A 24,855-nucleotide genomic window follows, 5' to 3' on the forward strand; every position below is an offset into this window, starting at 1 on the left:
TGGATGAAAGTCCATGACCAGCCCCTGAATAGAAATGTGGAAAAAAAAAGGTTAATTCTTTGGTGATTCCTCTTGCAACTATCAAGAATTTATTAAAATCTACTACTATTTTATGCCATGCAAAAGGTTTCCCATCATATGAGACAAAAACAAAAAAACACAATGACAATAAGAATGCAAAAATTACAAGGTAAAAACAATTGAATAAATTTGATAAAAAAATAGCAAATACTGGATTTTTAATAGCTTTTTTCTTAACCGCCTCCCGGTTAGCTCAATTGGTTAGAGCACCGGACTATTGTGTGGGAGGTCAAAAGTTCGAGCCCTGGCCCCACCAACACTCAAGGTCTTAAAATAACTGAGGAGAATGTGCTACCTTTCTATAATATCAAGAAATGGATAGACATTCTAGTCTTCTCAGATAACGACGAATAAACTGTAGGTCCCAGCTCCTCAGTGCATCTATTAATTAGTTAATTTGGTTAGGCAAAGGACGTTACTGAAGAGCCTACTCATGAGATTACTGTGATGTGGTCTGGCCTGTTTACTGGGAATTGGGGGAAGGGGGCATCTGTTAGATTCACCTTTATTGATTGTAAACTGCTACTTGCAGTCTGGTAAAGTCCCCTGCACAGTGTTGTAAAACAACTCGTACTTCAGCATTAATTGCTGCAAGTAGTTGTTCTGTTATCACTATCACCACATAACATCATACCTAGTTTGTTCCAGGCAGTCAGTTAGAGACAGACCATTATTTTTCTGGAGGGGGGCATGAGAAATTTTCTTGTGTAAATATTCTTTTTAAACATATATGTCTCCACAAACATTTTCTTCCAACATCATCTTTGCAACAATTTTTTTTCCATTTTTTTTCAGTGTTCCTTTTACTTGTGCTAAACATTAACATTGCCTTATTGAACTATTTTTTTTAATGAAGAACTTAATCAATAGTGCTATAGCCACTCATTTTGTTGATATATACCCCACTCACCTTTTAAAAGTTTTTAGCAGCTACTGACACAAATGAAGGGCATACAACACAACAAATTCCCATTTTTTCAAGAAATATTCAGCCATTTTCAGATTCGTTATTTGCTTCATGCAGATTGACCAACTTCTTAGAGCCCAAATTGTGTTAATCTTATACGAATGCTTCAGTTTGTTACTTTATTTCTTTTATTTCAGTTTTGGTAATAATAGTTTTTAATATCTTACTCAACTTCTCTGCAAACATTTATTTTTACCTATCACATTTGCAAACAATTTACCGTATTTTGTCTTAATTTTCAGACCCTGCAAATAATTTTTTTCAATATTTCTCATTACTGCATGGTCTGTCCCTTAGTAAATCAAAACCCAATTGTAAATGGTGCTAAATTAGCAGATGAGTAAAAAAATGAAGGGGTTTGGGTTGGGTCGCCTTATGAACCCAAACCTCCCTTGCTTTTTAAATCACTCTTCCACCACTATCCCAGTTTGCTATTTTGCTCCATTTTACTGGCTGAATGCCTGGAAAAGGCTACATTATACCCAACTGGATGCTAGCAAAGAGGATTACCGATCAGCTGCTATATGACACCCATCTATCATATTTGACACCTGTTCCCATGTGTAGCCTCCCCCTTGAATCAAACCCTCCTTAATGTTATCCAATAAAGCAATTGTTATTTCTGTCAATACTTCAGCATTACCTAAGTACTCTCTTCTGTAGTATGAGTACATAAGTGGGCTTTGTGAATGGTGACTCTGTGAATACTGTCGACCTGACTCTATGATGGCATCAAACAAGGGTCTGGTGACTTCTGGAGGTACCACAGTCCTACCAAGCTTTTTGTTCAAGAGAAGTGACCCACATAAGTAACCGGCTCTACCAACAAACAGTTCATCAGAACCTGGACGAAAGAAATTCAGTGGCTGGCAGATTTTAGCCATCTCCAGATAATTCTGAACACACTGTTCTGCTTCTTGCTGATATCCTGCAAGAATAATAACTTCTTTTTAACCAAGTGCAGGGGTCATACTGAGAAATAAAGGCAAGAAGCCATGGCAATATAGTGGCCTTGCTGCCACTTCTTCTTCTCTTCCAAGAAACAATGAAGACAGTGTTTTGTAAATTGTGTATTTACTTAATCATCTTAATATAGTAAATACTTGGTTTTCATATAGCTAATACAAACCCAAGGTATTGAAGACCAGTGCTGATACTGCATAAATCCCAGCATGCCCCAAGAGAAATGATGCCCCAATACCATCATCATAAGGAGATGTTCTCGATACCTCTTGTAGACTAACCTTGAAGAAAAGAGAGAGAAAAAAAGATCGATTTACTGTTTGATCGATGGTTAGATTGTGGATTATTAGATGTAAAGCACGCAATCAAAACTTTGGATACTGAGAAGTTTTGGTCTGGTGGGGAATCTGTCCTTTTTCGCTTCAGTTCTTGTCAAAGTAGACGAGCAGCCTCACTCAGAACGTGGGAGTAAAATATCTGGCACGTATCTGCGACAACTTTCCGAGCTCAGACTTTGCAAACAGACCTTCATGTACTCCAGGGATTTTCCAAGGCATTGATCACGAATGTTAGAAAACTCTGTACACTCAGCTACAGAGAGGAAGGCATATCCTATACCAGCTGCTCCTACATAAACACCGCCATCTCGGCTTGCCCTCTGAGGAGGACTTTTTTCTTCGATCAGTTGCAAGATTCTTTTCACGAGATCTCTTAAATACTCAACATTGGATAACGTCCCCGAAAATTGCTGGTACTGATTCACAAAGTACCGCGGACGGCTCCGAATCATTTTCAACTGACTTTCCTCATCACTGTTGTTAAACACCTCAGTGTAGTTATACGAACACAAAAGATCCCATAAATAAACAGCTGGCGGAACAAAACGCGGGAGCGTCAACAAACAATAGGCAAATTTTCTGGTTGTCAAAGCCCATTAAACGCGTTGGTAGTGGTGTTTTAAGCGGTAAAATGTTACTAACTATAAACCAACGCCGAAGGGGACAACTGCAGTGAAAGTAAAATGCCTGAGCTAACGGATCAACAGCTGAAGGACCGTGTGCAAAAATTGGAAAATTTGTTGAGGGTAAAGAACTTTCGCTGCAAACACCGGCCCTCACAGTCCAGAGGGAGGCAGTCAGTACAACTTGCTTTATTCTATCGTTTGTTAACTTTAATCTATTTTTACAGGCACGAGAGGAGCGAATTGTTGCCCTTGAGACCGAGAATGCCATGCTTTATCTTAAACTAGCGCAGGTAACTGACTGTAAGTCTGATTATAATAAGTGGAGGCAAAACACACAGACATGGAAATTACGCATTTTGTACATGTGCAACTTCTGCAACACAACGGTCGAAAGTTTTTTTGTACTCTTACACACCCTATGAAAAAATCAATTTTTTTTAAACGAGAACTGCGTATAATTACAACGCGAACAAAGGACGTTGCATCTGGGGAAAAACCGTATTATACGAAATGCATGTACTTTTACAACACATGCAATCAAAGATCAAACGTCTAACAAGCTACTAAGGTAATGATGCATAAATTATTTAAGTCATTTCTAATATTACTTGCTTTGCAACAATACACATCTTTGTCAAATTAATTAAGACATAATTGATGATTTTGAAAAGTAAATTAAGAAGTGTTCGTAGGACAAAGAGTGTGATATTGGCCTGCATGCAATACAAATGGTGCTGATTACCGGTAATCAAATTCGCATTTTGGACGGACGTTGTTTTGTACAAGTTCTTTTCAAGGCTGCCAATATAGAGATTTAAAACTACAGAGTTGTGGCAACTGGTAACACTGTATGAAAGTTATGTTGCCTTCGTCTGATGTAATTGAGCCCCAGCTGACCTACTGTTGTGTACTCAGTTACTAGTCAAGTCAAGGAGACATTTGTTCTTCTGTTACTTTTCATATTTTGTACTTTATGCAAAAATTACCTGTCTTAATTTTATTATACCTTAGTAGCCATCCTTATGTGTATTTTGTATGTAATCGTTTGTTTTTCTTCAGTGTCAAGGGTCAGTGCGCTCTTGCCGACATGAGTCCACTCATTTTAGGCGCTTGTTTGATGAGGAGAAAAGCTTCAGGAAGAATTCTTTGCAAACGCTCAGAATCTCCAATGATAAACTACAGGTATTACAGAATGATTTGTCTTACTATTTATCCACCGTGTGGTGGATAAATAGTAAGCACACACTTGTGTATTGAAACTAACAAATTACAATTACAAAATCAATGATACATAATTGCAGCTTTAAGACAGCTTATTAGTCTTGGTTCATCCTGCCAGAAGTCAGCCCACCTTCTGTCACATGTCAAGCAACAATTTAACCCCAAAACTCCCATTAACTCCCATTTTCCTTACAATATCAACACAATATCAGAGGGTCTCAATGGGTGATGGCTTTTACAGCTAAGGGTAAAACATTTAGGTCATTTTACAGCTATTGGTTAATTTCTGTTTGGTACTGTGAACAGTAATATTTTAATAATTAATTTTGATGATTTTCAAAAGTTAATGATTAATTTTCATTGATCTAAAACACATTTATGACTGTTTCTTTACATCTTGGGTCAATTCCAGGAAGAAAAAAAAAAAGAAAGTCACTGTAGTAACAATACATAACTATACAAAGTGCAATAACTTACTACTTCAGGAACAGTATCATTATATATGTATAGATGTATATGTTTGAATTGTGAATAACAAAAAAGCAGCCACATCACTACATTAATTTGCATCAGAGGAAGTAAACCTTACTGTTTCTCTGTTTAATTTGAACTTTTTACCATATTAAAATGCTAAGCCAATTGGACATATCAGTGTTGAAGAGTATCCATCTAGCTTTAAGAAATCAAATATATTCTTGAAATAACTATACATTACCCACTGGATGTGCTTAACCACCAAAGAGAATTTAATGACTCTTCGAGTAACCAAGACCTCCACTGGAGTGGGAACACTGGTAGGCTTAGTGTACTGCCTGGTAGCATGCACGTGAAGTTGAGTTGAAATAAGAAATATAAAATAACTACATCTAGGCTATTTTAGCATTGAAGTCACTACTTAGACCACTTATCCTTCAGCTCACTTTCACCATCAGAGTGAAGCAAGAAGGGTAATTCTAAATCGAGTTGCTGTTGTGCTGAAATTGCATTGTTTTCTGTTTTCCCACTGACTTTTGCAAGGTAGTATGGTTTCACATCAAATGACCCCATACCCAACTTCTTGGTTTGGTAGTTCAGACTGAGAAAATTTATAAAACATTTTTTTAAATGATGACATGCAGCAGTGCTTGATCCTTTCCAATTTATGTCCTCACATCTTACTTTGGATTGGCCTCTTTCCTGCAGCTTGATACAAACTAACTTCTATTCCTTTCAAACCATTATCATGAGCACACTGAAAGAAGAAAGCAACTATCCTAAAAATAGACAGCTGTCTGTCAATGCATCTCTTGCAACACTTCTGGTTTGCAGAATATGACTGTGGAGCCTGAGCAAAGTTTCTTTTCTTTGGGTACCAGTCAGAATAAAAAGTGTAACAGTCATAAACACATAAGCCATTTGCGTGAGACAAGACAAGACATAACAGTCTATTTTGTTGACACTTTCAAAATGACTGACTTAGACTGAAAAAAATTATGGTACCGTTGATTATATTTTATGCCTAACAGTTAAAAATGGTTAAAATTGATCAATTTTTATGGCTAACAGTAATTTTTATTTACTATTTTACAGCTATTGGTTAACCCTATGTAGACCCTCATATCAAGCAATAAGTTGATGAGAATTTTAAAAAAAATCTATGAAGGGATTATGGCCAACATCAAGAATTGTCAGATGGTGGGCAGTAAAGAGATTTCCTAAAATTGTTCTTCCTGTGTATTTGGATTTTAGTCCAATGTGGGCAAGTAACCCTCCCCCCCCCCCCCCCAGAGTCCTGCCCCCAAGCCCCCATTTCAGCCTTTTGTCAGGTCTCCCTAATAGCTGGCTGGTACCAATTTACACTCCAACAAAGAAGGCAATGCAGTTAAGAAATGTCACAATCAAATTGACCCTGTCTTTCCAACATGACTTTTCAAAGAAAATTTTTATATCTATTGGCATTCTTTTTTAGGAAGTGAAGTTGGAGCTTCATGATCTGAAAAGGAAAGTGAAGAGTCTTCCAGAATTACTTTCACAAGAAATGGACAAGACTGCAAAACTAACTGATCAGTTTGGCTCAATGAAAATGTCCAATATGGAAGGTACCGTGTACATTTAATTACTATTTGCAGCTTAATTGTTATCCTAGACTCTAAAAATTTCAGGGATTTTTTTTCAAGTATAATTACATGCCCAGCAGGTCAGTGTAGAGTGCTCAATTTTCTTGACATAGCCCTGTCTTTACATGTCCTTTGCTTGATTTTTATTGTGTGTGTGAAAAATTGACCTTGTTTGAACTTTCATATTCAGGCCTCCAACATAAGCTTCTCAAGACAGAAATGGAGATGGTTGAGTTCAGACAAAGATACATCCAAGAAAAGTCTCGGAGAATGACATTACACAACACTCTTGTGGTTAGTAGTAAATGTTGTGCAACTACTGTGAACAGGACATATTACATGTGGAAAGGTCTTCTCAAACACTTTTCACAACCAAATAATTTGGATAATTATATCAACAAAGTTGAAGTGGTAAATTGGCCACCGTAACGATTACAAAAGATGAATCTTTCAAACCAGCAGTCTAAATCCCACAGGGATCAACAAACGCTTTTCATTCCACTAATTTATTCTTGTTTTTCTCGTTGCCATGTTCCCACCAATAACGTAGCTCCATTTTCTGCCTTTAAAAGCACACACAACCCGCAATTCCTCTATTCGCTCCGACGAAGGGCTAATGCTCGAAACGTCAGCTTTTGTAATCGTTACGGTGGCCAAGTTACCACTTCAACTTTGTTAATATATCCAAATTATTTTGTTACTCCCACCGACGCAGCCCCAAACAGTTTCTTTTGAAACTATCAGCACTTTTCACAACCAGCTGAGTTTCTCAGTGGTTTAAGTTTTGCACCAAGAAATGCCTTTTTCCTTGAAATTTTGGCTTGCCATTCCAATTTCTTCCTATGCTTCCTGAACTTTTTTCCCCCTTTTTTTTTGGGGGGGGGGGGGGTTACTTATCAGTAGGTAGATTTAAGTTATATGCACAATGACATGACTTGTGATAAGGGGATGAGATAGAGCTCAAGATGCTATAGACTGTCCTGGTGCATTCTTTTCAAATTACGCCATCTTCCTTGCTCTGTGTCTGTACAGGATGCTTCCAGTCAAAATCACGGACCCTAGCAGCATGCAAAGAACCTTGATTGTCATACATGATCCAAGTATATGGCTTGGCTCACCAGAGTTCTCTTTAGTTTCGTTGGTACTCAGTGGCATCAGACTGCAAAACCGGAGCTGAGTGGGGTTCAAATCCTTCTGGGTTACTCAGCTCTTTATTCTTTGTATGCTGGTGTCAACTGTTTTGTTTTTTTTTGTTTAAATTTCCTTTGCAGGAAATGCGAGGTAATATTAGGGTGCACTGCCGACTGCGTCCCTTAATCAGTCGCCTGGACTCCCCTGGTGATGAAGAGTCGCTCGGTGTGGCAGGAACTCCTTCTGAAAGAGTTGTAGAACTTCAAGATGAGGACAAACTTATTGTGCGCCCCGCTAAGCCTGTTGGTGGCCAGATGCAGAAGAAAGAGTTTGAGTTTGAAAGAGTTTATGGACCTGACACTGACCAGAAGTCGCTATTTGATGACGTGAAACCTCTGCTGACGTCTCTGTTAGACGGGTAAGTTTATTACCTTGCGTGACGTCTCTGTTAGACGGGTAAGTTTATTACCTTGCGTGACGTCTTTGTTAGACGGGTAAGTTTATTACCTTGCGTGACGTCTCTGTTAGACGGGTAAGTTTATTACCTTGTGTGACGTCTCTGTTAGACGGGTAAGTTTATTACCTTGCGTGACATCTCTGTTAGACGGGTAAGTTTATTACCTTGCGTGACATCTCTGTTAGACGGTTAAGTTTATTACCTTGCGTGACGTCTCTGTTAGACGGGTAAGTTTATTGCTTTGCTTGACGTCTCTGTTAGACGGGTAAGTTTATTACCTTGCGTGACCATTGACAGTTTGTCCTAATTCCTTTTAAAATGCTCTGGCATTTTCTGAATTGTCTCTGCCTGTTGCAGAACAGTGAATATATATTTTAGGTATTTTAAAATAGTAACACCTGTTATAAACAAAACAAATGAAATGTCTGTTTGATAGGTACAATGTGTGTATCATGGCATATGGTCAAACAGGTTCTGGTAAAACTCACACCATGATGGGAAGTCACGACTTGGACATGGAGATTGATTCAGAGTCACTGAATAAGGACGAAGGGATTATTCCACGATCAGCAAAGGAAATGTTCAAGTAAGTACTGGAGTTCCAAATGGCGAACAAAAGGAATCTTTAGAATCTGACATATGTTCATTGGTAGACTCTTCAATTTGTACAGGCTGTATCCCTCAATAGGAAGAAACTGTTCCCAAATTTACAAACATTTCTCTTTGTGGAATTTTTAGACTCATCTCTGAACGAGAAAATCCTGAAGAGAGCTTCTCGTTGGAAATGTCTGTATGCGAGATTTACAATAATGAAGTTCGCGATCTTCTGGCGGGAAAAAATGCTTCCAGGGTAAGTTCCAACATGATCATAAACTTTATTAATGTATTTCTGAAGATGTTTTATCGTTGAGTAATTCCGTTAAGTTTGGTGTCTATTTTCATGAGTTTCTTTTCACCCTTTCCATAATTCCCATTAACTGGACAGAATGTCACGGTGCGTCGCGGCGTCTTTGAGAAATTTTGAAGCCCGTATTTTTCAAGATCGTCATTATTTTGCTGTTCCTTCAGTTCTGTTTAGTTACTGCCTCTCTCGTGTTTTTCTACCTTACCCAGCGTTTTCCGTGTACGTAAGATTTTCTTCACTTTTTCTCTCACCTAGTAGAAGTTAGTTGCCGGAAAAAGGGCGCCAAAACTATTCCTTGTCAGTCGTTCAAGGGCGCCTTCAAATCCACCATGACGTGAGCTCACACGAAGCTAAGGCAGCAAGGTTCACGCTATTTCAGTTTACGTGAAACGTGAAAGGGCACGTAAACGCGGTGCTAAATCTCTCTGTTAGCGATCCGTTTCAATCTTCTCCATCCTTCGCCATCCTTGTTCCTTACTGTTCATTATTGCTCCTCTTTTGAAGAACTGATAATATGTTGCCTCTTGATGGTGAAAATGGTTTTGCCGGTGGCGAAAAATAGCTCAAAGTAGCATGACCTCACTGAAGATTCATGTCTTCCAAACGATAATCTTTTCGTATTCTTTTTAACAGCTTGATATTGTCACGAGTAGTGAAGGAGCAACCGAGATTCCATCTCTTGTAACCAGGTAAAAGAGGCTTAGTATTCTTACGTTTACATTTAAGAACTACAGTGCTTTTTACTCACTAACGTACGGAACACTGTACTAATGCTGACGAATCTTGTGCCTGGTTTCCTCGAAATTCAACAGAATGGTGTGGACTTGCGAAAGTACTGGGTTCATAAAAACTCAGCTGAAGAAACGAAACTTCATAGTAGTGAAGATTTGTGGCTACCCCCTTTCGCGAAAATATTCTAGAAGCGAAATTTCGAAGAGCAGACTAAGTTTTTTGGAGCCCCTGCTAACTGATTTTTCTTTCTCTAAATAATTTGGATATAACAACAAAGTTGAAATGGTAAATTGGCCACCGTAACGATTACAAAAGCTGACGTTTCGAGCGTTAGCCATTTAGAATAGGTTAACATCCTTAAGATTCGAACTCATTACGAATGGGTTTTTTAGTCTTGATACCAACGTCCGAATTTCTTCCTTCAGACCCGTGAGGACTGTACAGGAGGTAATGGCGGTTGTCTACTACGGTATGCAACGGAGACACGAGGACGCTACAATGGTTCATGCTCATTCCAGCCGTTCCCATTTAATAGTACAGTTGACTATTTACACAGTCACTCAGACAAAACCAAGTACGTCCTCCTCGTCGAGTGATGCGGCGCCTTCGCCCCCAGGCACTCCTACAAGATCACGACGAACTCTGCCCCAGCCATCAGCTGGGAACAGCAATAGGTCCCAGTCTCCTGCGCCGAAAAGTAAAGCTGCTTCTGCAAGGCGTTCGAGGTAGTTACATGCGTATACAAATGTTACACTTAATTGCAAAAACTTTTTGAAAGAATAAAAGCATCTCTGAGTGGATCTTGTAAATAAACTGTATCAAATGCTTATATTTTAACACAAAATGCTTAACTTAACACAACAATTTTTTTCCGCAACAGAAAAAAAAAGCAAAAATAACTTACGTTTGCCATTAGAGACTTTCTTTCTGTAATGCGTAGCTCACGGCTAGATTAAATTTTTCTCTCCAGGTCTCCAGCACCTGGCACCGCTGCCGCTGCTCGTTCCAGATCTCCTTCTCCAACCCGGAACACTAATTCCTCAACTAACGGAAGCCAGAGTGTGAAAACCAAGCTTCAGCTCGTCGACTTGGCCGGAAGTGAATGTGTCGGTAAGATGAGGGAAGAATCAGGGTTGAAATTATTTTCATGGTATTTTTCTCAATCATAGGAAGACAAAAACATCAACAGTCGTTATTGTGTTCTTATCCCTTATGACTTTTTTTTTTTTTCAATTTTTAAATTTGCTTTCAGGAATGTCTGGGGTAACCGGTGTAGCCTTACGAGAAACTTCGCACATCAACAAAAGGTAACTGGGGCATCAAGTCCTTGTCAGTTTGCACTGACAATTATCGCTCGATAGTGCTGACTTTAAGTCCCATAGACACCTGCATTTTATGCTTTTTTTGACCCAGATCGCTCATTCATCAGTTGCCAATCAAAACGCTGCGTTCTTAACTCTACGTTGTTTATACAATAAATTGAAGTGTTGTTTTGCAAGTTACTTGTTCTTGGTCTGAAAACCATAACCCGAAATGTATTGCTTGCAAGTTTTCAGCTTACCCGCCTCAAGGGTATGAAAATTGGTGAGATTATTTAAACAATATTATCTGTTGAAGTAGCAAAGTGGTATGATTTGAAATACAAGCTCGCGGTTTCCCTTACCTTCGAGTTTTTTCCTCCGCCATTTGCGTAGTTCTGTGCATTGTATGATTCCCTCCAAAATCCTGAAGCCAAACCCTTTTCCTCTCCCACAATTTAATCAAAAGGACGGGACTATCTCTACCCAGTCTGAGGAAAGCATTTCAGGAAGAACACTGAGAATAAATTAATGTACAACCCATGCCTACATGCTCTCGATCAAAGTTAATGTCAAAGTTAACTCGCGTTGAAATATTTGATGTTTGTTATAACAGTTTGAGTGCCTTGGCCGATGTGTTAGGGGCGCTGTCTGAGCATCGTTCTCACATACCCTACCGTAACACCAGACTCACTCACATGTTACAGGATACTATAGGTGAGTAGGCTTGTTTTATGTTGTAATCAGCTATAGTTATTCACCTGACGCTGTTAATCCTAATCTGTGACTCACTGAAACGTCCACTCTACACTTGTACAGGCAGTCCAAGGTAGAGCATTCAATTTAAATACTTTCGAAATTCCCGTAAAGAACTTTACTGAGCTCCTTGACGCTACGTGGGTAAATAAAGTATTGATTGATTGATTGATTGATTGAGAGCTTCTACTCTCCTTCAGAGGCCCAGTTTGACAACTTTATTTTTTCTTCTCTAATAGATGATTGCATGGCTTATGGTGATGAATATTGCTCACTCCTTTTTTGTCAGTGCACTCTTTTTTTCCTTTCGTTGGGCATTGGCCCCTCACCTGAATTTCTTGCTCAAGGAACCTGAGCCCAATATGACTGCAATGTTTGATACAATTTTATAACTGCTTCAGTAGTTCTACAGCCACCTGGGGTGGGATGTCGCAATTTGTCCGGTCCAGTCCCTCGAAGACTCATTCTCTAACGTACATTCACTAACGCATGCTCATTTGCTCTTGTCAGGTGGTGACGCTAAGCTTCTTGTCATGCTCTGCTGTTCTCCTGCCCAGCGGTTTATCACAGAAACTCTACAGTGTCTTGGATTTGGGTCACGTGCTCGGCAAGTGGCTCGTGGGCAAGCTAAGAAACGACGACCCACGTCGTTCGTTCCCAACACCCTGTCAATAGGTTTGTGAACTGTAATAATGTGCAAAGGGCAGCGAACGGGGAGGAGGGAGGAGGAAGAAGGAACGGGCAGGGGGTAGGGAAGGGGTTAGTTGGGGGGTTAGGCAAGGGGTCCTGCTCTAAAGTCTCACTGGTTTCTGGTAGGGGGGGCACACCTAACTTAATTTTTCATCGTAAGTTTCCGTATTACATTTTGTGGTTAGGGGGGTGCTTCTCCCCTTACGGCTACACCTCCCATCCGAGTACAACACCCGCATAGAATGCACCATGTGAGGTGGGAATAGGAGAAGTCGGTGTAATAGAATTACATTTGTTTGTTTTTTTTTAGATCTCGGTAATGTTGGATCATCATCTTTGAGAGGGAACGGAAATCTCTCTCCCAGGATCTGGGATCTTCGTAATGGTGGTGGACGACGCAAATCGAACTTTAATTTTGAGTAACACGCCGCCTCCTGCGATGCTCTATGATCATCCAAACAGTGTATATGATAAATTCTGTTTTTCCTTTCCTTTTACGTTTTCGACACCTTGGACACCCAACTAATTCCAAACTTCCTTTAGTACCTAATTTCATGCCATTTACGAAAACGTTTCACCTATGTAGTTTTTCTTAATGCATTTACGTTTGTGCACTTTTCCTCGTTTCCTACTATTTATTTATTTATCGGTTGAAGCGGTTTTCAAAGACATGAGAAATCAAGTATTTGTTTGCTCTGAAAAATATTCTCTAGTCTTGAGGTGTTACTTGACCTTCGCAATGTGTTTGATTATGGAAATAACGCTATCTACACGGTTTTGTGGGTTCCTCTTTTGACTTTTCTTGAAAACTGCTTTTCATTTATTACTCTCTCTTCTTTAAAATGAATTACACTGGGTCTTTGAAGCTTTTCGTGAATAATCATGTAGAAATCCAGACACTTATCCCAAACATTTCGCTCAGATGTAGTTTATAGACAGAAGTATTTAAATTTTGTTGAAGAAAGCAGATCATTTCACCGATAAACTATTTTATCAAACAGGAGAAATAGCCACGTTTTTATTTTTGTGTAGACAAATGTGGAATACTTAATATATTTACAAAAACATAATAAATGTCACAGTTTGATTCTGGCTTGAATAAGAATGCTTTTGTATCAGTTGAATACTATTTCCCTCCTGTTAGAAATGCAGCCACTCTGTTACTGATAGTATAGAAAGGAACTAATAGCCACTCTAGTCTGTCCCCCCACCCCCCCCCCTTTTCCACCCTCCTTTAATCATGATCGACTCTCGACCGAAAGAGGACTGGAACTGAACTAACGGTAGTCCACGGACCCATTCAACTTTTTTAGATCAATTTTTTTCCATGAACAGCAAACGTCAAGCGTCAGCAACCTTAGAGCCTTATGTACAAAACTGTGAAGATAGTTGCATTTTTTGTGAATATGAGATATCCCTTCTATTTCATGTAAAATTAGATTAGAATTTGCGAAATTGTTGAAGCCTCTGCTCTCGTTTTTAGTTTTTGACATCACTTTATCAGTTCATAATTATCAACACTGAATAATGAATTTCAACAGAAAGCAACCAGCCATCGTGAAATAAGTAATTAGCTTCTTCTGATATCTTCTTAAAGGCCTGGAACTCTTACCCAAACAATTTAAAATCCAAATCGAAATTTCATCCACCATCAGCTGGGCCAACATGTATGACGAAGACTTCGACGGGCGATGATAAGGGAATTTTACGTAAGACGTCGACGCTAATAATTGCTTGGAGCGTTGGTGCTTCAGTTTGTCCAAACAGGCTAGTTGAAAACGCGTCGTAAACGGTTATGGCAATTGCAAATTTTTTCATTACGAGCTATTACTTCATTTTTTGTCAGCATTAACTTTTGGTTACCCTGGCGGTAAAAGAAGTGATTTAAAAAAACTATTCGAAGGGGACTTACTTCACTACTGATTCCATGACGAGCTTTGCTCAAGAAAAAAATTCTCAGCAGGCATCGTAAACTGATGCCGAGGTTTGGGGAAGAAGGCGTTGGGTGGATGTCATCACATTAATTACACCACAATGTAATTATACAGATTAGCGCCCACGAATCCGCGAGAGATACGCGATTGCGTGCGAGTTAACGCGGGGTCATCTGTGGGCGATGAAAATCAAAATCATGAAATGAAATGAAGTTTGTTGTGCGCGTAATGGTCATAAAATACTGCGTTTTCTCTGTTTCTGCCTGTTTCCTTATAACGACATTTTTAATCACGTAGTCTTTCAAAGATCCTCCCTTTTCACAGAAGAGGCAATACCGGCGAGGCGCCGTATTCGAAAAAGCCTCTCTTTCGATTATTTAGGTATGATTCTTTCGCTTGGTTTGCCATAAAACAGTAACAAAAGATATCGCAATTTTCATGTGCCGTACGAGCTGAGTAACAACCGTATCGAATTTCCAGTATTGCGTCACTTGGTGGATCGATCAGTGTTCACGCTTTGCGATCGTAGTACACGATGTTATTGTTTTGGTACAAAACCTGTGGCGGTCGCACTACTTGGCCTCGTATCCTGGTTAAATTCTTACCAAAATTATAATGTTAAACCTCGACGAGATTTTTCATGTCGAAATGTCGAAAAGCATCATGTTTTCGATTTCGAAACCATTCGAAATGAAGTCATAGAGGCAGTCGGATTTTCGACGTGCGACTTTCCACCGGCTAACTTAACCACGCAGAGTCTTTGCAGGATTACAAGTGCCACACTTGACCCTTGCAAGCATTGGTATCTACTTTTAAAAGAGGTATGTGACGTTCCTTTGCGTAAATATTTCATATGCGATGTATTTAAGATATTTCCCGACGAAATCCAAAGTGTGGCGACGCGGGAACTTCAGCCCGCCAAATCATCGTTCGGAGTAGTGGGGTTAGCCAGGATTCCCGACCTCGTTCGCGTTGTGTTCACGTTCGGTCTAATAGCTGGTCTATCTTCTTCGTGATAAAATAATACCCGACGAACTTATTAAATCTGCGGGATTTATGACTATCGTAAATCTGGTGAACTCCGCCACACTAGACTTTGAGCCCGAAGGCGCGAATTTATCTTTTGGCGCCAAACTCAGTCACGACTCCGAAGAGCTCGCTTCCTAATTTACCGAAAGATCAGCTAGAGTAAATTTCCTTGGAGTGGAACTGAAGAAGCTTCGAACACAGATTTCTCATCTCGAATCAGCATGGAGTCAATTTTACAGACCCCTTTTTTCCACCTCAATGTTCGTACCTTGTCGTGGCGAGGTGGCTGAAGTGCCTCAATGACCAATTGCAATACAATGCCTTTAAAGAATTCAGCTTCAGTTGGTGGGCTGTATTTTCTGCAAGGTAGAGGCCAGACTAACACGGACTTTGTCATTGTAGTTATTGTTATGATTATCATAATTATCATTATTATTAATGATTTTGTTATTGTTATCATTATCTTTAGGATTGTGATTGAATCATTTTCAAAGTGAAATAGGCTGCTCAATGAGGATGGCATGCTAAGGCAAGTAGATTTTCATTTATTTACCCCCCCCCCCTCCCCCCAAGTAGAAATTCAAGTGTTGCTGATAGTTTTTTTCTTCAACAGATTGTTAGAATGCAGAAGATTTTCTAAGACACATTGTACAGAGGGCTTGTCCTAAGTAGTTGTTTTCTGATTCAAAACCACCTGCCTAGTTCTGTTTCTCTTGGGTAGTTAGTCCATGGACTGTTGTTATCTGATGGCAGAACTAACAGGTGGATCTGTTTCTCTTGGGTAGTCAGTCCATTATGGGCTGTTGTTATCTGATGGCAGAACCACCAATCTGTTCTGTTTCTCTTGGGTAGTCAGTCTATGGACTGTTGTTATCTGATGGCAGAACCAGTCCCTATTTTTTTTCAGCTCTATGCTGTCAGTCTTTTATGGACAGTTATTTTTATCTGATGGCAGTTTTAGCTTGCTCTTTTTGTTTTGAAAAATGTGTTGCTTATGCTGTTTGTCACGTATCATCTGTTATTAGTCAGAGGCACTTTGGTCAATCAATGCTATCATTGTCTTCATTATTATTATTGTTAATTCAGCTGCTACTCTTCTCTCTTTGCCACAGGGCCCACTACAGATAGCACTAGCTTAATGAAGTCCCTAAACCTTTCACAATGAGCCAACTCAAGAATTGCAGTCCTGAACAGTTTTTGGGGTTTTCCTGGCTTTTCTTGAAATTATTTTGTCTCAGTTTCAATTACTTGGATACTCATTCAGCTAGACTAACAATAACACCATTTTGTTCATAGATAAACATTGAAATAATCATAATAGTAATATAAATGATAATAATAATAATGATTTGTTATTGTTACTGTTATCATTATCATTATCTTTATGATTGTGATCATCATTTTCAAATTGAAATTGGCTGCTCAGTGAGGATGGCATGCTATGGACTGTTGTTATCTGATGGCAGAACCAGTCCCTATTTTTTTTCAGCTCTATGCTGTCAGTCTTTTATGGACAGTTATTTTTATCTGATGGCAGTTTTAGCTTGCTCTTTTTGTTTTGAAAAATGTGTTGCTTATGCTGTTTGTCACGTATCATCTGTTATTAGTCATAGGGTGACTTTGGTCAATCAGTGCTATCATTGTCCTTAGTATTATTATTATTAATTCAGCTGCTACTCATCTCTCTTTGACACAGGGCCCACCACAGACAGCACTAGCTGAGTGAAGTCCCAAAACCTTTCACAATGAGCCAACTCAAGAATTGCAGTCCTGAACAGTTTTTGGGGTTTTTCTGTCTTTTCTTAATTTGTTTTTGGCCCAGGTTCAATCACTTGGATACTCATTCAGCTAGACTAACAATAACACCATTTTGTTCATAGATAAACATTGAAATGATCATAATAGTAATATAAATGATAATAATAATGATTAGATTAATGGAAATAATCATAGGAATTATAACCATCAGGATAATGAACATTATTTCTCTAACTATTGTAAATATTTTTATCATTGTTATTATTATTATTATCATTATTATTGTCATCACTGTTATTATTATTATTATTATCATTATTATTGTTATCAATGTTATTATTATTTCCATCATGAATTATTAGAGATGCTTGGGAAAAAATGATCTATAGTTCCCTCCAACTCATTATTCTTTCAGTTAAGTGAATTAAGACTTGTGAACAGTTACTGCTTTATTCTGTCATTCCTGATGACCATAGAAATGGTGAAAGTCCACAGATATTATCCCTCTAAGAGTCTCTCCAGGTGTTTTTTTTCCTCTGAATTTGGTTACAACAGAATGAAGGGCATCAGAGTATAGTGCGCCCAGCTAGACATGGATTGCATTAATATTACAGGGTCATTTTGCTGTATTCAGGGTTTAATCTTAGCCTTCTACAGACTAGTTTGTACCTCTAAATGCAAAACACATTTTATCGTTTTTTAAAACAAACTTACAAAAACTGCCCAGAAACAGCTACTAAATTGATGGAAACATGACGAACAAGTCAACTAGACTGTGTACTTCACATCATTGAAATCAAAGTATCACTTTAGGAACATAAAATCGCAAGGTCAGTTTCCTATTTTTAGTGCCTGAGAAAAGATCAGGCCACCAGATTACTTCAAACTCTCTGGTTGCTCGTCCCTCTCAATTTCCAACAACCGTTTTAGTTTACTGGGTGAGAATCGTGCTTGATTTCTTGCCCCATGCTCTTTCCTTGGCCGCCTGTAAAGCTTGTTGAGAGTTTAACGGCTACTACTTGCAGCAACCCCCATATTCCTTCGATAGCTTTTCTTTAACTCTAATGGTACAGAACTTTGATGACTCAGACCAGAAATAACATCATTCACTCTACCATCCCTGTAATAAAAATCTTTGGATTTTTCTCTCCATACAGGGGGCCGCAAATGCATTTTTTCCCTCGCACGTTTATAAAAGCATTCGGCATGCCTGCCAACAAAGCTTGGATGTATGTTTCAGGAACTTAGTATCTTTCAACTCGACACCATTTGCCTGAAACCAAAATAATAATTACGAAAGTTAAGAGATTATTTACTTCTGGAGTGAAATGTACTAAATGAATTGCCCTTTCAAACATAAACCTGAGTTATCAGGTTTTGTCAATCACAAAATTACACACCGGGTTATTAGTATTCCTTTCACCTTCCTATATTATCATAAATATCTAAGACAAGCAGGTCTTTTAGCTAGGTAATCTATGTTAAAAATCGCGCTGTACAGCACTTAGAATTATTTTCCTCACTCATTATTTTTCTCACACTGCAACTTCGCGTACTACGCAATTATTACAACGCAGTCATATCTGGTGTCCAATTGGGAGAAGAGCTTGTTATTATTTTTGTTTTAGGGCCTGATTACATGAGCCGGGCTGGCCCCGTTAGCCGGGCTGATTTTTTTTGTTTTGGTGTTCGCCAAAGCGTGAAAACAAAAGGTAATTAGCCCGGCTAACCGGGCCAGCTCGGCTCATGTAATCAGGCCCTTAGAGGTGAATTGCGATTTCTTTTACGTCCCCTATTTCGTCGAAGAAGAGCTCGAATAAATACTGAAAGTAATGAGTAAGTCACTATGAACAACTAGTGCAAAGTGACAGCACTATCGAGCCAAACTGAGAACTGTTCTTTAATGATGTTTAACATGCACCACCAATTCTTACTATTTTTAATTTCTGCGTTTTAATAGACTTTGACATGTTCTTGAGAAGATATTAAATCGGTTAGCGCTGTTGTTCCCTTCTAAATTATTTTCGTGGAAGCGCCTCAAGACACTGGTTTAACTAAAACCATGTTGGGCGACGTTGCATTTTGACTGCACAACCCGCGATTAAATTTAATTTTAACAGCTATTCGAGTGTGTGAAGAACGGAAAAGAGGAAAATTACATACCATCGGCCTTTCGATGCACGGACGAATTAAAACTTTTTACAATTCCACTTATCCATTGCTTGTAACTGATAGACCTTGTCCTTACTCTTGCGGGAGGCCGTACGATCTGTTGTCCATTGTCGAACTTGGCAAACTTAGCGCACTCTGCCTCGAGCGCAACAATGTGATCTTTCGATTCTCTATCTCACTAGCGCAGTTGTTGTGTTGAACATGGACGAATAATACATCGCAGCGTGTCTTGTAGATAGCTAGAGATGCCATGTTTAGGATAAGCGCTGAATATGGACGAGCTTTAAAGCCGCCACTGAAAAAGCACAATCGACCGTTTTTCATTGTAAGGATCAGGTCTTTCACACAGCTGTCAGAATTAAAGAGAGGAAGAACGTCGATCTCGCTCACCTAAGTAGCGAAGTACACCACGAGCGGCGACGATGATCAAACACCTGGAAGATCACCGTGGTGTACCTCTACTCTTTGGTATCATAGCCAAGAGCGAGCCGTTTCGACTTGTCACTAAGTTTTACGGTTCATAAAACAAAGGCCCCGCTCTACACGTAGCCTTAAAGAATGAAACACTAGAAAAGTTTACTTAGCTTGGAATTATAAAAATTTCCTTTCTTAAAAATCGAAGGTTTTCATGGTTTCCGTAACTTCGAATTTTTCCAAATTTCCTCTTTTGCATGTTATGCTGTTTTGCGTTTTCTTCAACGTATAATTTAGTTCAGCGTAGATCATTTATGATCCTTAGAAGAAAATATTCTGATATTCACGTTTAACTATAAAATTGCTTTGGCTTACATTGTGCGCCTAAAAGGAGCGTTAAAGTAAACATGAGTTGATTCCACGCGAGGGTTTTACCTGGAAAAATGCCTGCACACGAGTGACACCGACATTACCGCGTGTCCCTTTCTGGAAAACATTCGTGTTATGACAAGAAAGGTCAGCTTAAGGGTTTTGGATTACCCAAACTATGCAATTTTGACGCCGAAAAGTGCCAAAAAGTAATTACAGAAACTTCATCCGCAACACCTTGAACGTGCTGTGGGCGCGAACTGAGATCTTCTCTTACAGTTAATAATTGCCAGGCGGAACTCAGATCCGGCTTAGCCTAATTTGCATAAATTTTTTTGGTGGGCAAAGCTCGTCATGACGTACCTTTTGTACGAAGAGACGACCTACAGTAGCTCAGCGATTGAGAGAGACTAAGACCCAAATTACAACCGAGAGATCTTGGGTGCTAAACATGGCGGACGTCTGTGAAGATTCACACTTCTGCGTTCATGGTTAATTTTACTTTTTTTTTCCAAAATGCCATCGTTTGGTCAGATTATCATAGGGCCACCGGGCTCTGGAAAAAGCACATTTTGTGCTGGGATGAGCGAATTTTTAACAAACTTGGGTCGAAAAGTGGCTGTTGTCAATCTCGATCCTGCGAACGATTCGCTGGGCTATAAATGTGCCATAGACATTTCCACTCTCATCACTCTCGATGACGTGATGGAGAATCTTAAGCTTGGTCCAAATGGTGGGCTTATCTATTGCATCGAATATCTCGAAAAAAATCTTGACTGGCTGGAGAGAAAGCTGAAAGATCTTAAAGGATATTACTTCTTGTTCGACTGCCCAGGCCAAGTTGAATTGTACACTCATCATACATCTGTGAGAAATGTAGTCAGGCAGCTTGAAAAGTGGGACTTCAGAGTAAGTGATTTTTAAGGGTTTTCTTTTTCCACATGCTGTTCTACTTAGGCGCCAAACCAGAAGCCTAGTAAGGCAGAAGAGCTCAATTTAGATAAATTAGGAACATTTAGGTCGTAAGCTAGAAATCTTTTATCGTCATATTCTACATCTACATTTATTAGTCTTGCAAAGGGGGGCCATATTAATTATTTGTCTTATTTAAGAAGAAGAACTTGTGTCCCAAGATCCCCTCTCCTCCCTCTACTCCACCCCTATCTGCAGAGTATGGCAGATCCACGTGCAATTTTTCCTTTTTTACCATATATTTCGCAGGGCGAAATTGCCTTTGCATTGCATGACTTCTCCTCAAGTTCTGTCATTTTTCTGAGCTCTTTTTATTTTCAAATTAGATAATTATGCAGTTTGATGCTTACACTGTAAGTGTTCCTCCTTGTTTGAGTAACTGGGGATCTTCAGAACTTACATGAATCGACAGCTAATCATTTTTAAGTGATTTGCATTGAATACTTCATATTTATTATTCCACAGCTGGCTGCAGTCCATCTTGTTGATTCACATCATTGTAGCGATCCAACAAAGTTTATTTCTGTTCTTCTTACATCCTTGTCGACCATGATTCATGTTGAGCTTCCTCATGTGAATGTCCTGTCCAAGATTGATCTGGTAGAACACTATGGAAAACTAGGTGATTGAATTTTTATGTGATACATGAAATGTTGGTCATTCTGTGGTCTTTTGTTGGGCAAGACACCTTACTCCCTCTGTGCATCTCTCTGCTCAGGAGTATAGATGGGTACCACTGCCAACCTGTCAGGGGGAAGGAGGGGAGACCTGTGATTAGTATCCAGTCCAAGAGAATTCAAAATACGAAAGCCATTGTAAAGCAGTGGCAGTTATAGGCCACTGTTGGCCAGTAAGACCTGTAGTTATTGATTAAAATACATTTGAATGGGATTTTAGACAAAGTTTTAAATGATTAGAAGTATAGCTCTCAGTATACATCAGCGTGGCAGGCAAGTGCTCTCACTCTGCTTGCCTTATAGTTTGTGTCTATTTGTATGAATCAGCGTTCTGGAGAAGGAAAATATTTTTCCTGCAGACGAACGTAGTGAGGGCATAGGAAAAGGGAGTTAAATGCTGTAAACACTCAGATTGATCTGGCTTTGATTTTTCTGTTTTAATTTGGGGTGAGGTGTAAAATGTCATTACCAGAAAAATGGACCAATGTATCAATTGTCCTTGGTTTTGTTACTTTTAGTTATTATGTTTCATCTTTAACAAGGGAGTAAAGAAAGAATCCATTGGAAATGAAATAAGCTAGAGATTTTTTCTGGAATTTTACTGTTGACTTCAATTATTTTTATTTCTTTTTAGCATTCAATTTAGACTTTTACACAGATGTTTTGGATCTGAATTTTCTCCTGGATCACATCAAGGATGATCCATTTACTCAAAAGTACAAAAAGCTGAATGAAGCATTAGTGGGTTTAGTTGAGGATTATGGCCTGGTGTCTTTTAAAACACTAGATATACAGGTGATTGTTGAAATACTTGTGGAAATAAACCAGTCATATACTTGAAGGTTTGTTTTTGTTGTCATTGGATCTCTTTGTGCAAAGTAAGCTTGTAGAACAAGCAGCATAAAGCAATCCCACATTAAGTGGCAGGGGAAAGTGTGTCAAATTAAGTCTTGTTTTGCTTTTTTGATGTATCTGATTGGTCAAAAAGGTGGCATGTGTATTATTGACCAATTACTGAGTACTGCTAAGTGTAATCGCTGCAATCTCAGATTATTCTTGACAATCGTTCATTCAATTGCAAAATCTTCTTAGGCACATTCAAACGTAATTTGTTCTTTTTTTACTTTTTTATGCTGAAGGTTAGGAAATCAGTGGATTAAACATATTTCTCATTTCTGTTTTAATAGTCAAAAGAGAGTATGCATCAGGTGACCAAATCTATTGATCAGGCTAACGGTTATGCTTTTGGTGAACTGGAGGATGACCGAGGGAACTTCAGTCAGCTGATGTCTTCTGCTGTAGGAACAGATTTTGAATTTTTTAGGTAATTCACCTGAGCAATGTCAAATGTAATTTGTACAAGTTGTTATTTGTTTCTTCTTTATCTATTCCTTCAAATTACTTCATTTGTTTTATTAGGTTTGAGACTGGTAGCTGGGTCTTCCACTTTCCTTTTTGGGGCAAATTCAAGGTCATTGTTTGTGTCAAGACCTTTTACGCTTGGTGTTTAAATACATGTGGCCCTATAAATATCTCAATTAATGTTGTCTTTGTTTGACTAAGTCACGTGAATTTCTCCAATTTGAAAACTTTAATGCTTCTTTTGTGACAATTTCCTTTACTGAAAAAGTTTTTTGTAAAAAAAAATTCAATAACATCAGTTACGTTTATTTGGAACATCTTAATTAAAGATAAAGTTAATACCCTTTAACAAGGTATACCTAAGGGTATACCCTATGACATCGCACACAGGGAAGCTGCACGCCCCCAGGGAAGCTGCACACCCCCAGGGAAGCTGCACACTCCCAGGCAAGCTGCACATCCCCAGGGAAGCTGCACACCCCCAGGGAAGCTGCACACCCCCAGGGTTACAGGTGTGGGAACCCTTAGTTACCCATCTGTCTTTACAGATTCGTCATTAACCAAATGAAATAACCTTTTGGCTGTGTTCAATCTTATAGGACAGCAGCAATTCAAGAGAAGTACATGAAAGACGGGGACGAAAACCCCTAGAACAATAATCGCCCGGTAGTGTTTATTAAAGACATTTGTCGCGCTTTGGATGTGAACGGACTCGATGTGGTGTAACGAAAAGATGACGGCAAGACCTTGAATCGCCAAGATGTTTCTTTGCAACAAGATCTAGTTTAAAGGAAGTGGTGACACGCCGTTAACCCCTAGCGTCTAATTTCTCATTCTAAACATTAGAGTCACGAGAAGAAAGAAAATGATCACAAACTAAAGAAGCCCTTGATTGTTCTACAAATTCTCCTTGTCAGCACCTTAGGAAATGTATAGAGAACAGTATGGAGAATATACATACTGACGTTAAGCATACCGAGGGTAAAGGTGCCAGTAAAGACTTGACTGCTCACCATATTATGTGGTCCTCTAGCACTGTGCAGAGTTTATCACAGACTCCTAGGCAAATTAGTTAAGTGCGCACAGCCGATGTTTTGTAGAACGCGTATTAGCACTGACAGCTAAACGTCACAAAGGTGGAAAAATTCGTCTTCGAAGCCATTTCTTTTTTCCATTTGTTTCTATTACCTAGTAATTAGAAGTGGACTTTGAAGATTAGCGTAGACATGGGACGGGAATGACTAGCCATTATTGAGTATCTAGTAGATTCTTCGGATCCGCGTGTTTTCGCATACCTGAATTCTAAGATTTGTTTCTCAAGGACTTAAATTGTAGCACCCCTGGTCTATCCTTCTCGTTGCCACTCTAAGGAGTATAAACCATCAACTTGCTTCCTAATGAAACCACTCCAAGCTCTATAGGTGTTGATTGTACTTTATTTTTTTATGTTAAATACGACCGTTTTTATCTCGATAAAGGATAACGAGAGACAAAACTTCACCTAATGTGCGAAATTATTTTCGTGGCAAAGAGTACTTGTCTGCTTTCCTGACTGATTAAGATATCCAACACTCGAACAAGAAACTCAGTAATAGAATGAGAGAACTGTAAACAAAACTTGTCCTCCCCAAAAAATGTACTCGAAGAGGAAAAGGGGTGAAAATTTCCAAATGTTCATTTACATTATACACGTGATCAATTGAACAACTGTTTTATTTCAGTGGCAACATTTTTTCGTATCCCTTCGTCAGTAAGTCAGTAAAGTAATTTATTACACGACTCGGGCAGTCAGAGGGCCAATAACTAAAATCAACCAATCAAAATGCTCTATTGCCGGTCAATATTCTCTCAGTATTGGACCGGGCACTGTCCCGAATGATACCGCGCGTGTGTCCCTTTGAACTTCAG

At 39.0% G+C, this 24,855-nt stretch overlaps 3 protein-coding genes across 4 annotated transcripts in view; 2 read left to right on the plus strand and 1 right to left on the minus strand.

Annotated features, from left to right (window-relative positions):
- LOC111322562 (lanC-like protein 3) overlaps positions 1-2,846 on the minus strand; it is a 4,029-nt gene extending 1,183 nt beyond the window's left edge. The window contains exons 1-4 of one of the 2 annotated variants that reach the window (XM_022925686.2): positions 2,538-2,845; positions 2,178-2,292; positions 1,692-1,976; positions 1-24 (exon numbers count right to left, since the gene is read on the minus strand). The exon at positions 1-24 is cut by the window's left edge and continues 321 nt beyond it. In XM_022925686.2, coding sequence (XP_022781421.2) covers positions 1-24; positions 1,692-1,976; positions 2,178-2,292; positions 2,538-2,801 — 688 coding nt within the window. In that variant the 5' untranslated portion in view covers positions 2,802-2,845. Of the gene's footprint in view, positions 25-1,691; positions 1,977-2,177; positions 2,293-2,537 lie in introns of both variants that reach the window. The other variant, XM_022925687.2, reaches the window with a different exon arrangement.
- On the plus strand, positions 2,838-13,352 carry LOC111322561 (kinesin-like protein KIF25). The gene is made up of 15 exons (XM_022925685.2): positions 2,838-3,095; positions 3,200-3,265; positions 4,035-4,157; positions 6,145-6,274; positions 6,483-6,586; positions 7,564-7,841; positions 8,317-8,466; positions 8,619-8,730; positions 9,418-9,473; positions 9,942-10,241; positions 10,487-10,626; positions 10,769-10,823; positions 11,431-11,531; positions 12,081-12,245; positions 12,571-13,352. Exons 1-15 carry the CDS (start codon positions 3,033-3,035, stop codon positions 12,681-12,683), a joined length of 1,956 nt encoding a protein of 651 aa, XP_022781420.2. The 5' UTR covers positions 2,838-3,032; the 3' UTR covers positions 12,684-13,352.
- Positions 13,353-20,354: 7,002 nt separating this feature from the next.
- LOC111322547 (GPN-loop GTPase 2) lies at positions 20,355-24,447 on the plus strand. The gene is made up of 5 exons (XM_022925662.2): positions 20,355-20,845; positions 21,374-21,530; positions 22,220-22,380; positions 22,773-22,909; positions 23,547-24,447. Exons 1-5 carry the CDS (start codon positions 20,453-20,455, stop codon positions 23,596-23,598), a joined length of 900 nt encoding a protein of 299 aa, XP_022781397.2. The 5' UTR covers positions 20,355-20,452; the 3' UTR covers positions 23,599-24,447.
- The last annotated feature ends 408 nt before the right edge of the window (positions 24,448-24,855 follow it).

This window comes from Stylophora pistillata, chromosome 8 (assembly GCF_964205215.1).
Source record: "Stylophora pistillata chromosome 8, jaStyPist1.2, whole genome shotgun sequence".
Lineage (NCBI taxonomy): Eukaryota > Metazoa > Cnidaria > Anthozoa > Scleractinia > Pocilloporidae > Stylophora > Stylophora pistillata.

Coding starts and splice junctions, on each gene's coding strand:
- LOC111322561 (XM_022925685.2), top strand. CDS start 3,033: ATGCCTGAGCTAACGGATCAACAGCTGAAGGACCGTGTGCAAAAATTG. Junction 3,266..4,034: donor TTTATCTTAAACTAGCGCAG/GTAACTGACTGT, acceptor GTTTTTCTTCAG/TGTCAAGGGTCAGTGCGCTC. Junction 4,158..6,144: donor TCTCCAATGATAAACTACAG/GTATTACAGAAT, acceptor ATTCTTTTTTAG/GAAGTGAAGTTGGAGCTTCA.
- LOC111322547 (XM_022925662.2), top strand. CDS start 20,453: ATGCCATCGTTTGGTCAGATTATCATAGGGCCACCGGGCTCTGGAAAA. Junction 22,381..22,772: donor TTAAAACACTAGATATACAG/GTGATTGTTGAA, acceptor CTGTTTTAATAG/TCAAAAGAGAGTATGCATCA. Junction 22,910..23,546: donor ACAGATTTTGAATTTTTTAG/GTAATTCACCTG, acceptor TCAATCTTATAG/GACAGCAGCAATTCAAGAGA.